At 60.4% G+C, this 12,400-nt stretch overlaps 1 protein-coding gene across 1 annotated transcript; it reads left to right on the top strand.

Moving 5' to 3' along the window:
* The first annotated feature begins 1,557 nt into the window (after positions 1–1,557).
* On the top strand, positions 1,558–9,554 carry TUBB3 (tubulin beta 3 class III). Its single transcript, XM_036303366.1, has 4 exons — positions 1,558–1,683; positions 6,843–6,951; positions 7,373–7,483; positions 8,199–9,554. The coding sequence occupies exons 1-4, from the start codon at positions 1,627–1,629 to the stop codon at positions 9,272–9,274; spliced, it is 1,353 nt and encodes a 450-aa protein (XP_036159259.1). The 5' UTR covers positions 1,558–1,626; the 3' UTR covers positions 9,275–9,554.
* Positions 9,555–12,400: the final 2,846 nt, after the last annotated feature.

The raw sequence follows: 12,400 nt of genomic DNA, 5'->3' as shown, positions 1-12,400 counted from the left end.
TTCCTGGTACAGGCTCAATGGAGGTGAAAGTGATGGCATCAGCCAACTCCCAGGTAGTTCTAGATGTGTCTGCAGCCGCCTGACCAGTCCCCACCTCACCCGTGCTGGCAGCTCCAGCCCTGACTGTTGGCCTTGGTGCTGGGAACTGGTTCCCGGCAGGCCCAGCCTTTGCTGGAAAATGGACAGGATGGTGAGTCAGCCTTGAGCCCTCTGGGGATGGAGGGGGGAGCCAGCCTGGTCCGATGCCATTCCACAGGGAGGCCAGCCGGTGACGGGTCCTGGCCTACGGGATGCTGCAAAGCTTCTGCTGCTCAGACAGGGAGGCACAGCTGGCTCCAAGGAAGAGCCAAATGCTCACCAAGGACCCCCTGAATGGGGCAGGGCGGAGCCCCAGTGGCCAGAAGCCAACCACAGGAAGCCACCTCATGGACACTGTGGGGGAGGGGCTTCTCTTAAGAACAAAAGACCCACTTCTAGGCTTGCCAAACTAGGGAGCATCGGGAGGGCGGAGAGAGGGGCCTGGGCATGGCCACACCCCGCTAGGGCCCCCTGGCACACACTCGGGACACAGGTGTGCCCACAAGCTCGCTCAGCCGACTGGGTGCCCTCCTGGAGGATTTGTCCCTGAAACATCAGAAGGACCTGTTCTAAGGCGTCTTCACGTGGTGTCTGAGCCCCGAAGAACAGGAAGCCGTGGGTCTGTGTGTGTTGTGTGAAGGTGTCTGTGTTCAGGGGAGGGGCCCCTTCCCCAGTTTTCCCCGCAGGAACCTGCACCTGGTGCACACACAGCTCCTACACGCGCCCCTCCCCCCACTGCCTTGGCCCCACGTGGACCAAGGGTCCAGACCCACAGGTGACATCAGGGAGTAAGAAAGGACTGCACACCCCCACTCTGTCGGCCCCTCGCCTAGTGTGTCCTCATGACAGTTCCCGGCACAATATTCCCTGAGCAGTGCTACCTGCGGGGGGTGGGGGGAGGGGCGCACACAGCAAGGCCCGTGTGTAATCTGCGGCAGCAGCGGGGGAGGAGGGGGTGGCTCCCCCACTGCAGAGGGGGTCAGCGAAACTCACAGCCACAGCCGCCGCCGCCGCCGCCGCCGCCGCAGCCCTCCCGCACCCACAGCCACTCCGACTCCGGATTTCTCAGCCCTGCGCTGGCTGTTGGGCCTTTACCTGCCCCCCACCACCCCTCCCCATCCCAGCCCCTACGGGGTCCAGAAGAGCTCAGAGTACCTTGTCGGCCCCTCGTGCACAGACAGGAGCGGGGAGGCGTCCACCTCACCCATTGGGGTGGGAAGAGGGGTCGGTCCCTAAGCGGGTGTGGGGAGGTGAGACCCTCCTAGCAAAGCCGTGGATCGGAGGGGGAGCGGGGCGGGGTCCAAGGATCCAGCGCCTTCTATTGTCCTCCCTGGAGCCCGCCAGCCCCTCCTTTCGGGTGAGCGGGTCCCCAGCCCCGCGCCAGCCGCGCGGAGTCGGTGCAGATGCGGCGGCGGCCGTGCCGCAGCGGCGGCGGCGCCCCCATTGGCCGCGCGGTGACGCCGAGGGCGCGGCGGGCGGGGCCGGGCCTATAAGAGCGGCGGGCGAGCCGCCCGGCCCGTCAGCTTCCCGCAGTCGCCTGCCGCCGCCATGAGGGAGATCGTGCACATCCAGGCCGGCCAGTGCGGCAACCAGATCGGGGCCAAGGTGAGGCCGCCCCGCCCCGCGCGCCTGCTGCGTCCCCTTCCGAGCCAGCCCCTGGGAGGGAAGCGGGGAGCCCCTGGGAGGGAAGCGGGGAGCACCGCTTACCTCTAGCCGCAGTCGCCCCTGAAAACCGAGAACAAAGTGCCGGGCCGCCCTGACGCCCCCGCGCGCTCCCGGACCCCAGCGGCACCAGGGCCTCGCTGAGCGCAGCGCCATCGCCGCCTCGCGCCCTCCACCCCGGCCCCGCGGAGGCAGCTGGGCGTGGCCCTCACGGGGGTCGCCGCTCAGCCCGGGCTGGACGGCGGGTGGGCTGGTACGAGAGAGGCTCACCTTCCAGGTCCTGACGCCCCCGCCCCCGGAACGCGCGGTCCTCCGAGCAGCTGGAGCCGCCGGGTGCCCCCGATCTGGCTGCGATCACCCTCGGCTGCCCGGCCCCACCCTGTTCTTTGTTGGGTGAGGGTTGGGCCCCGACTCGTGATGACCTTGGTCCAGGACCAGCCCCTCCCTCAGCTCAGCCCACCGGGGCGACCCCCGAGGGATGGCACCGCCGCGTCTGGGGGTTGGACGTGGGAACAAAGCCGGCCTCCGGGCGTGGGGAGCTCCGCGCCGCGCGGCCCGGCCCGTCCATTGTGAGCCCACCTCTCCGATGTGGGGACTGAGGCGGGAGAGGATGGCAGCACCCAGGAGGCGATGTCAGGTCCCCGAGCCCGGGAGGCCGTCCCGGGCCCAAGGTCACCCCGCCTGGGCGAGACCCAGCCGCGCCGCCCCCGGCTCAGTCCCTGCGGGGCCCAGGGCGGCGCCCAGGCGGCGAGCGCAGCCCGATGCCCGCCCGGGTCCCAGGACCATGAGCGGGAGGAGCGTGGCTTAGTCAGGACCACGGCCAGGGACCCAGCGGGGGAAGTCGTCGAGCGGATTCCCCAAGGAGGCGGGGGTTGGAGGCAGGTCTTGGTGGGAAAGGGGCCCAGGAAAAGCTTCCTCTGGAGGCTGTTGCCATGGGAACGGCGAGAACAAAAAGCTAATTTCTACAGGGCTGGGCACCCACGTGGTTGACATGTAAATTGCAACTTGGGCTCTAGGGTGGAGGCCCTGGGATGGGGTCCGGAGGCGGAATCCGAGACTCCCAATCACGGAGGAGACAGCTGTGCTGCCCGGGGCGGGGCTAGGGGAGGAGAGGCCGAGGGGATGGCGGCCTCCAATCAAATCCGAGCTCCAGGGGCCGTCTTGACAGCTGCCGGACCGGGTGGGAGGGGCGGGGGCTCCTTAACGCAGTCACAAGGTCCAGGCCCGCTCTGAACATCTGCTCCTCAGGGGGTCAGGGGTCACGGGGGCGGGGGGAGCGGCCCTGAGTCCTGCCGGGCCTGGGGGCGGGGGAGGGGTCCATGCCCCTCCCTCCACAGCCAGGACAGCCTCCTCTCTGGGGAAGGTGGGGTGCACCTGCCGGCTGCTGGCGACAGTGTCCTCTGCAGACAGCGTTTGCTCATGACTTTTCATTCCTTTCGCATTGATTTTTACATTTGTGTTAGTTTTAAATTTAATATCTGATCATTTTAAACACATCGAACAAGAGAGAAGTGCATTTGCGGGAGAGGAATTGTTACTTCCTTTTCGGTCTGCCGCCTCCCTGCCTAGAAAGTCTACAGAGACCAACCCTGGAGAAAGTGCTTAGAGCCCCCGCTCCCCGTACCCCCGATCCCCCCGGTTCCCCACTTCTCCCAGGTCCCCCACTTCTCCCCGGTCTCCCACTTCCCCCAGGTCCTCCCATCTGCCCACCACCGGCAGCTGCTGACTGGGGTGGCCTGGGGGCTCCTTTCCTGCCTACCGTCCTGAGTGGAGTCTGGATCAGGCTGCTGGCTCTGGGGAGGGAGTGGGGGGATGGAGGGAATTCGGGGCGATCCGGGACTGGGGGCTCTGCCTCCCCTGAGGTAGTGATGGGGCATCATTACTCCTGACTGGGACTACTACATGCTGGGCTCCGTGTCAGTTTTACTCGAATCCCCTCCAGGGGGCGGTGACAGGGTGTGGCCCTTCCCCAAGGGTGAGGAAGCCGCGCTCCCGGAACGAGGCAGGAGTTTGCATTTATTACATCAGGATGTTCGGGGTACCCGACCCCCCACAACGGGGGCGAGAAGCCAGAGGCCCTTCCCTCCGCCCCTCCGGAGGCAGGGCCGCCCTGGAGCCTTTGTCTGGGCCCTTTTCTCCACAGGCCGCTGGGCGGGGCCGCTGAGGGGTGGGGCCCCAAGAACCAACCAAAGGAGGGGTTTCCCGTTTCCTTGTCCCGCCCCCTTCCCTGCGCCTCCCTGATAGGCTACAGTTGGGCTGGTTGGGCGGGGTGGGGGCGGGGGGGGCGAGGTTTGGGGTCTCGGAGGGGCTTAAAGCCCGTGAATCAGCCAGTTCTCGCCGCCCCCCCGCCCCGCCCCCGTGCTGCCCGCCTCCAGCCCCTCAGCGGCGCGCAAAGGATCAGCACCTCGGACAGCGCCGCGGGCCCAGGGCGACCGGCCAGACTCCAGGCAAAAAACGAGGCTGAAATAGGAGCTTGGCCTGGACCCTGGGGTCTGCGGCCACCTGGCCGTTTTCTCACCTGTAGTGACCATAATTATTTCTTATTTAATGTAAAAATTGTACTTTATTATTTATTAAATGTTACATAATCCAATTAGATCTATTTAATATTTTAAATTATAATCTCTATTAGTTTTAATCACAAACGCAGTTATTAACATATTCCCCCCTTAACAAATGGAAACATTGCAGGTAAGGCTGTGCCCATGTAACCGCCGCACCCCCCCAGGTCCCCCTCCAGCGGGAGTCATTGTTCCAGGCCCTGATCTGTGCACCTAGATCTTTGTGGAAAATATGGCATCTGTCCTGAGATTTCCTTTTACACTCTGTTACTTCTGAGTGTGCCTTTTCCCCAAGGATATGTCTTTTTCTGTTAATCCTCACCTGAGGATATTTTCCCATTGATTTTTAGAGAGAGTGGAAGAGAGAGGGAAAGACAGAGAGAACCATCGATGTGAGAGAGACGCGCCCTTTGGTCTGCAGGCCAGTACTCTGTCCACGGAGCCAAACCGGCTAGGGCCCAAGGATATGTTTTGGAGATCTCTTACCAGTGACAGCCTTTCACTGGGCCACAGGATTCCAAAGCATATGGATATTTCAAAACTATGTTTTCTTTTTATTTAAACTATCCATGCATATGGTTTCACCAATTTAAATAGCATCTAAGACATTTTTAGCTCATCAAAGCCAGCGTTTGCTGAATGCTTTTCTGTCAGGCCTTGTGCTAACCCCTGTGTGTGGGTACTATTATCGTGTCTGCTTCACAGCTGAGAAAACTAAGGTCTCTCCCCAGAGGTGGGATGACTGGCAGACACTAGCTGGACCTGGGACCCGCCCCCACTCTGCTCCACTCCCTCCTGGAGACATCAATATGTTGGTGGCCTGGTGACTGGGCCTCCCATTTGCCCTGTTGAAATCATCCCTCCTCTACAGAAGCTGCAGGTGTCCCTGAGGCCAAAGGTTTGGGGTGTCTCAGGGTTGTGGGGACCAGGGCCCTGGGCTCAGCCGATTGGTAATTACAAAATTAACACACACACAAAGTAAAAAGAGGAGAACTTGTCAGTGACAAAAGTACACAACAGGGGGAAGGGGTCGCCTCTGATAACAGTCGCTCTGAATTGCCAAGATGCTTATATACATTTTACAATAAGGACACTCTTTATACTTTTTAGGTTTTTTTAAAAATATTTTTATTGATTTCAGAGAAGAAGGGAGAGGGAGAGAGAGAGCGAGACATCAATGATGAGAGAAAGAATTATTGATCGGCTGCCTCCTGCATGCCCCCATTGGTGATTGAGCTCCCAACCCGGGCATGTGCCCTTGACCGGAATTGAACCTGAGATTCTTCAGTCGGCAGGACAACGCTCTATCCACTGAGCAACACTGGCTAGGCCTACTCTTCCGGTTTTTAAACAATTTAATCTTTATTATTATTATTTGTGTGTGTGTGTGTGTGTGTGTGAAGTTAACATGTGCATGTGACAAAGAACTCCAAAAGAACCAAAGGGCATGCTGTGATCAGAGGTCTCTCCCCCAACCCAGGAACACAGGCCTTGGCACCGTGTCTGTGCGTCTGTCTGAGGCATCTAAATATAGATACTAGTAAGCACATGCAAACTGATTTGTAATTGATTTTTTAACTGGACAGCCTTTTCACTGTACATGACTCCTATGGAGGGGACTGTTGTTTTTTGATGACTTCACACCCATTCAGCTTCTGAAAGGAACCCTGAAGAGCAAAAGGGAGGGGCACTGGACCAGTGGCCATAGCATATGACCTCCTGCCTGCAGGGCCCACTGGCAGTGCCCCTGGGGGAGGGCAGAGCCCTGTGCAGCGGGGTATTTGTCCTGTGCAGACACATGTGCTCATAATTCCACGCAGCACTCAGGCCTCACCACACACCGTCACCTGCTCCCACAGATCACTCCGCTCTCACAGTGACCTGTTTTCATCATCAGACCCATTAAACAGATGTGGACACTGAGGCACAGAGCATCTTCAGGACCTGCCCAAGGTCACATGGCTGGGAAACGGCGGTCCAGCTCTGAGTCCGGGTCCTGGGCTGCTCCCCTGCCTGCTGCAGTCGGGGGAGCAGAGTGTGAGAAGCACTGTGGGTTCCTGCCCAAGGGGGAGTATGAGCCCTGGGAATTAGGGCTGTGCCAGAGGTGGATGGACAGGCTGGGCGACCCTGGGCACGTCACTCCCCACAGGGGCCCCTGTGTTTCCTGTGGCTAAGGCTGACGGTGTTCCGGACACTGCTGGGCCCTGTCGCTGGATGTCTTCTGCCCTGAGGACATAAGCATCTTGGACTCTGTCCGCTTTCTGTGCCTCAGACTCCTCGTCTGAAAATGGAATAATACCACCCAAAGGGGGTGCTTATTACTAACTCTGGTCAGCAGGTGCAGAGCTGGTCTGTGTCAGCTGAGTCTCGAACCCCTCTGAGGGCTCTGGCCACCATGGAAGTGCAGATGGTGAACGTGACATTTTTTACACTTACCTGACAGACGACGGAGCTTTGGGCTCTCCAGAGTCTCCCAGGGGCTATTGCAGGCTTTGGGGCCAAGCCTGCCATGGCCTCTGCTGACCCCCGTTTCCCCTGCAGTTCTGGGAGGTCATCAGCGATGAGCACGGAATAGACCCCAGTGGCAACTATGTGGGGGACTCGGACCTGCAGTTGGAGCGCATCAGCGTCTACTACAATGAGGCCTCCTGTGAGCACCCCACCCTCCCTGGGACCCCCTGGACCTGCCCTCCCATTGCTGGGCTGGCAGGTTAAGTGGAACCTGGGACTCACCACAGTGAGATTCAAACATGTCCTCGGCCACAGACATGTGCACAGTCCAGGGGGGCAGACAGGTCTGGGCAGGACCTGAAGGTCCCCTCAGAGTCCTCCTGAGGGTCCAGAGCAGGGTCACCTGGAGGACTCAGGCAGGGGATGCTTAGGGCTGATGTGGGATGATGTCCGTGTCGAACTGGAGAAATTTGGTCTGGGCTGTCCAGCGTCAGTCCCCCAGTCCCCATATCACACTTGGTTCCAGCCCTCTGACCCAGAGTCTAAGGGGGGCGGGGACAGGATTTAGAGGAAGGAGGAGCCCTGAGCCTCGATGATGCCCATCACCCTCTCCCCCTCAGCTCACAAATATGTGCCTCGGGCCATCCTCGTGGACCTGGAGCCCGGAACCATGGACAGCGTCCGGTCTGGGGCCTTCGGGCACCTCTTCAGGCCTGACAACTTCATCTTCGGTAAGTTTCCCGTCAGGCAGACCCTTCACCGCAAACCCAGGTCAACGGGAACGAAAGGGCACAGCCCCCCCTTCCACACACTCGCAGGCAGAGCCGACCCCCACTCTGCAGCTGGCACTGGAGGCCCAGAGAGAGGGCTCTGTGCAGGGAACAGAAGCCACTGTGCACTTCAACTAGAGCTCGTGCAACACAGAACTACGTGGACAGGACCCTGAAGGACTGGTGGCCCCAGAGGCGGGAGCTCACGAGCACAGTGTCCCTGGGACCCAGAGGTGGGGTGATCCTGTGCCCTCGACTCTGGTGGCAGGGCCTCCCTCACTTCTGCCTTCCAGAGTTTAGCACCCCAACCGACGGGCACCAGTCGAATCCAGACTGGAGCTGCAAGGGACTCTGGGCTTGTAGTTGACGCTTCCCGCACTGCCCAGGAGGGTGGGTGGGCTGGAGGGAGGGGCTGATGGGTTCACCCAGGACCCCCAAGCGAGACAGAGCAGCCGCATCTCCAGGCTCTCACTTTCTGACAGAGCCCTTCACACGGTGCCGGGCAGCAGGGACCCCCACACAGCACAGCTGGTGGGGAGAGCCACGGGGAGAGGAGGGGTGGGCCCCCACTTTGTGGAGGGAAAGCAGGCACAGGGCTGCCACAGTTGCCCTTTGGGTTGGGACGCTCAGGCACTGGAGGCCTGACCCTGTCATGCCACCTTCTGACTCCCCACAGGTCAGAGTGGGGCTGGCAACAACTGGGCCAAGGGTCACTACACGGAGGGCGCCGAGCTGGTGGACTCCGTCCTGGATGTGGTGCGGAAGGAGTGTGAGAACTGCGACTGCCTGCAGGGCTTCCAGCTGACGCACTCGCTGGGCGGGGGCACGGGGTCCGGGATGGGCACGCTGCTCATCAGCAAGGTGCGGGAGGAGTACCCCGACCGCATCATGAACACCTTCAGCGTGGTGCCCTCGCCCAAGGTGTCGGACACGGTGGTGGAGCCCTACAACGCCACGCTGTCCATCCACCAGCTGGTGGAGAACACGGACGAGACCTACTGCATCGACAATGAGGCCCTCTACGATATCTGCTTCCGCACCCTCAAGCTGGCCACGCCCACCTACGGGGACCTCAACCACCTGGTGTCGGCCACCATGAGCGGGGTCACCACTTCCCTCCGCTTCCCCGGCCAGCTGAACGCTGACCTGCGCAAGCTGGCGGTGAACATGGTGCCCTTCCCCCGCCTGCACTTCTTCATGCCCGGCTTCGCCCCCCTCACTGCCCGGGGCAGCCAGCAGTACCGGGCCCTGACGGTGCCCGAGCTCACCCAGCAGATGTTCGACGCCAAGAACATGATGGCTGCCTGCGACCCCCGCCACGGCCGCTACCTGACGGTGGCCGCTATCTTCCGCGGCCGCATGTCCATGAAGGAGGTGGACGAGCAGATGCTGGCCATTCAGAGCAAGAACAGCAGCTACTTCGTGGAGTGGATCCCCAACAACGTGAAGGTGGCCGTGTGCGACATCCCGCCCCGGGGGCTCAAGATGTCCTCCACCTTCATCGGCAACAGCACGGCCATCCAGGAGCTGTTCAAGCGCATCTCGGAGCAGTTCACGGCCATGTTCCGGCGTAAGGCCTTCCTGCACTGGTACACGGGCGAGGGCATGGACGAGATGGAGTTCACCGAGGCCGAGAGCAACATGAACGACCTGGTGTCCGAGTACCAGCAGTACCAGGACGCCACGGCCGAGGAGGAGGGGGAGATGTATGAAGATGATGAGGAGGAGTCGGAGGCCCAGGGCCCCAAGTGAGGCAGCCGGGGACCAGGGCCAAGAGGGCTGTCCCCAGAGCCACACAGTCGCTGACGCCGCCCCAGCCTCGCCCCACAGCACATCACCCTAGGCCCCCGAGTGTCTGTCCTTCGTATTTGCAGCACTCCATTCTGTCTTCCCTCCATAGGTCCTTCCCATTTTTGTGTTTCGTTTGTCTCTGCTTTGTCAGCTCTGGGTCTGAAGTCTCATGTGTGTTTTTTTTAACTTGTTTGTGTTCATATTTGGGGGGATACTTAATAAATTTATTGCTGCCAGATTCCCCTCCCTGGTGCTGGAGATTTCTTTTTATTCTGGAGAATTGGGCCCGAGGATTGAGGAGGGACAGGTGGAACCTGGGGCAGGGCAGGGGCCCTCTGTCTCCCAGGCTGGTGGCTGGGACAGGCCTTTGCTTGGAGCCTGCGGGTGTCTCGAGGCACAGCCCCAAGGGGCTCCTGGAAGTGACGGTGGGGAAATGGGCCATGTTTGGATGAAGCGTCACCTCAGAGCCCCAGTCAGGCTCTCCATGACTTGGAAACAATCCCTAGTCCTACAGGTGATGCCCATCCAGAGCTTCCCTCTGGCTCATCTGTGCGCTGTGTCAGAGGCAGGAAGGCCAAGATCCAAGGGAGAGGCCAGAAGGGAGGACTCCAGCACCCCCTGGGAAAAGGCGTGCTGAAGGGTTGGGGCTTGCTGGTGGGGGCCGGGGGGGGGGGCTAGGGGGGATGTGGGACTGAGGGGTGGGGGGTTAGGGGCTGGTGGTGGCCACAGCACCCAGCGGGCTGGCAGGGAGTGATGTTGGCCCTTCTGCCCTGAAAAGAAGCGGAAGCCCACCAGGTGCTGAGTGCCCCGGGCCCACGCTGATGGTGTGCAGAGCTGCACTGGGCCCAGGTACCTCCTCCCTCAGCCCGGGGTGTCACCAAACCTGGGTCCCTCCCAGCAGGAGAGCAGCTGTTCTGTGTGGGGATCTGTGTGGAAGGAGGAAGCCAGCGGGACTGAGGGCCCTGATCCAGACAAGGGCACTGAAGCCGGGAAAGGGCCAAGGCTGTGGCTGGAGCCACAGAGAAGCGCGTTCTTGCAACTGACGCTTGGAGACGCCTGCACTGTGCCCGGCGGCTCTGAGACTCTCCCATCTGCTCAGCACCCCACATGAGGCTGCAGGGAGGGGGTGGTCTTGAGCCCTGTGCTGGGTTCTCACCGCCGCATGATGACGGGAACTGGGCAGCAGCAGGGCTCCCCCACAGCCAGGGGGGGCTTCTCAGGCCTGCCAGCCTCCACAAATTTGGGGCATCCACAGCTCAGGTTCTCAAAGGGTTCTGTGACCTAAAAGGAGTTGAGACACCTGCTCAGGGCGGACCTCGGTCTTCCCAGCTCCTAACAACCACAGGAGCTCATGCTGGGCCCAGGCCACGGCTTTAGGGGCCTCATCTCACGGAACCTTCGCATTATTGTCCACCTTTCGCTGCAAAGGAATGGAGCTCAGAGGAGTGGGGGCATTTGCTAGCTGCAAGTGGCAGAACCAGGTGTTCGGCCCAAGGCTGTGCCTCCCTCGACTTTGCTTTAAATGGCCCCAAAGCACACGTCCCTCCTGAGCACCTGTGCCCACAGAACCTCATTCTGCTCACATCACTCAGTCCCCCCTCCTTCGGCCACCCTGCCTTTGAGGAGCTGGCTCTGAAGCACACACAGAAAGTGGTGAGAGCAGCAGGTGGCCCACGATAAGGGTCGCAAGTGTCAGCTCCTCTATGTATCTGTTCTTCTTCTTTTTTAAAATATATTTTTATTGATTTCAGAGAGGAAGGGAGAGAGAGAGAGAGAGATAGAAACTTCAACGATGAGAATCACTGATCTGCTGCCTCCTGCACGCCCCCCACTGGGGATGGAGCCCACAACCCGGGCATGTGCCCTGACCAGGAATGGAACCCTGACCTCCTGGCTCATAGGTCGACGCTCAGTCACTGAGCCCTGCCAGCCGGGCTGTGTCTGTTATTATTAATGAAGAGAGTTTTTTGCAGGAGCACATGGGCAGGAGGGGCAGGAGAGCCAGCTCAGCGGCTGCTTTGTCTCAGAACCTCCTAGAAGGCCCGACACCACCCAGTGTGGGTGACCCTCTTGCAGGTGTTTTGGGTCAGCCACCTCATTGGCTGTTTGTCCAGGTCCACCTGTCCATTGCAGTCCAGGTGAAGGGCCAGGGCGTTCCTACCTGGGCACACTCCAGCCCCAACTCTCCCCGTGCCCTGTGCCCTCTGCCTGACCAAGTACAGGGGCTGCTTGGGAGCTAGGAGATGACCTCACGCCCGGTGGGCCTGCCAGACAAATACAGGATGCCCAGCGACATGGAATTTCAGATAAACAGCACTCCACCAGGACATGTTAATCTAAGCAATGGTTTCTGAGTTGCTAACTCCAATAGTCCTAGACCCCCTGGGGGCTCCTGGCAGCACCCGTGGTGGTGAGCTCCTCACTCCACCACAACCCTGACAGCAGATGCTTACAGATCCAGTGCAGCTTTCACTGCAGACAGGCGAAACGGCCCAAAGGCACAGCTGCAAGCAGCAGGGCCACAGCGTGTGGCCAGGTCCCTTCTCCCTCTAGGAAGCTTTCCCAGTTACAAAGAACAAGTCCCTGACCGGGGATCGAACCCACCACCTTTTGGTGGATGGGACGATGCTCTAACCAACGGAGGCACCTGGCCAAGGCAGGTTTACTAATTATGGCGATAGTTTCTCAGGTGCCTGCGCATGGCAAAGCTCTCAGATGGAGCACTTACACGCGTGCAGTTTATTGTGTGCACACGATACTTCAATAAACTGCTAAGAAAAAGGAGACTTTCAATGCCTCCTATCTCAGCCCAAATCAAAGCCGTGTGTGTACAAATGTCCCCACCTCTCCCATCTCAGTCCTCCCACTTCCCCTGTGGCCGCACTGACCTGCTTTCTGTTTCACAGGCACAGCAGCCTCTTTCGCTTCCTCGGGCCTTTGCACTTGCACTTTCCCCGTCTGGATCTCCAGACAACTGCTGCTAACACGCGTCTGCGCAGTGCGCCCCCGGCGCCAGTTGGGACATTCCCCCCGGCAGGGCCAGCCTCTCCGGACTCTTCTTCCTCCGACCATGTAACCCAGTGCCCC

Source organism: Myotis myotis, unplaced genomic scaffold, assembly GCF_014108235.1.
Source record: "Myotis myotis isolate mMyoMyo1 unplaced genomic scaffold, mMyoMyo1.p scaffold_m19_p_37, whole genome shotgun sequence".
NCBI classification, from domain to species: Eukaryota; Metazoa; Chordata; class Mammalia; order Chiroptera; family Vespertilionidae; genus Myotis; species Myotis myotis.
Note: the sequence above shows the minus strand (reverse complement) of the source record. Positions and strands in the feature narration are given on the sequence as shown.

Coding starts and splice junctions, on each gene's coding strand:
- TUBB3 (XM_036303366.1), top strand. CDS start 1,627: ATGAGGGAGATCGTGCACATCCAGGCCGGCCAGTGCGGCAACCAGATC. Junction 1,684..6,842: donor GCAACCAGATCGGGGCCAAG/GTGAGGCCGCCC, acceptor TTTCCCCTGCAG/TTCTGGGAGGTCATCAGCGA. Junction 7,484..8,198: donor GCCTGACAACTTCATCTTCG/GTAAGTTTCCCG, acceptor GACTCCCCACAG/GTCAGAGTGGGGCTGGCAAC.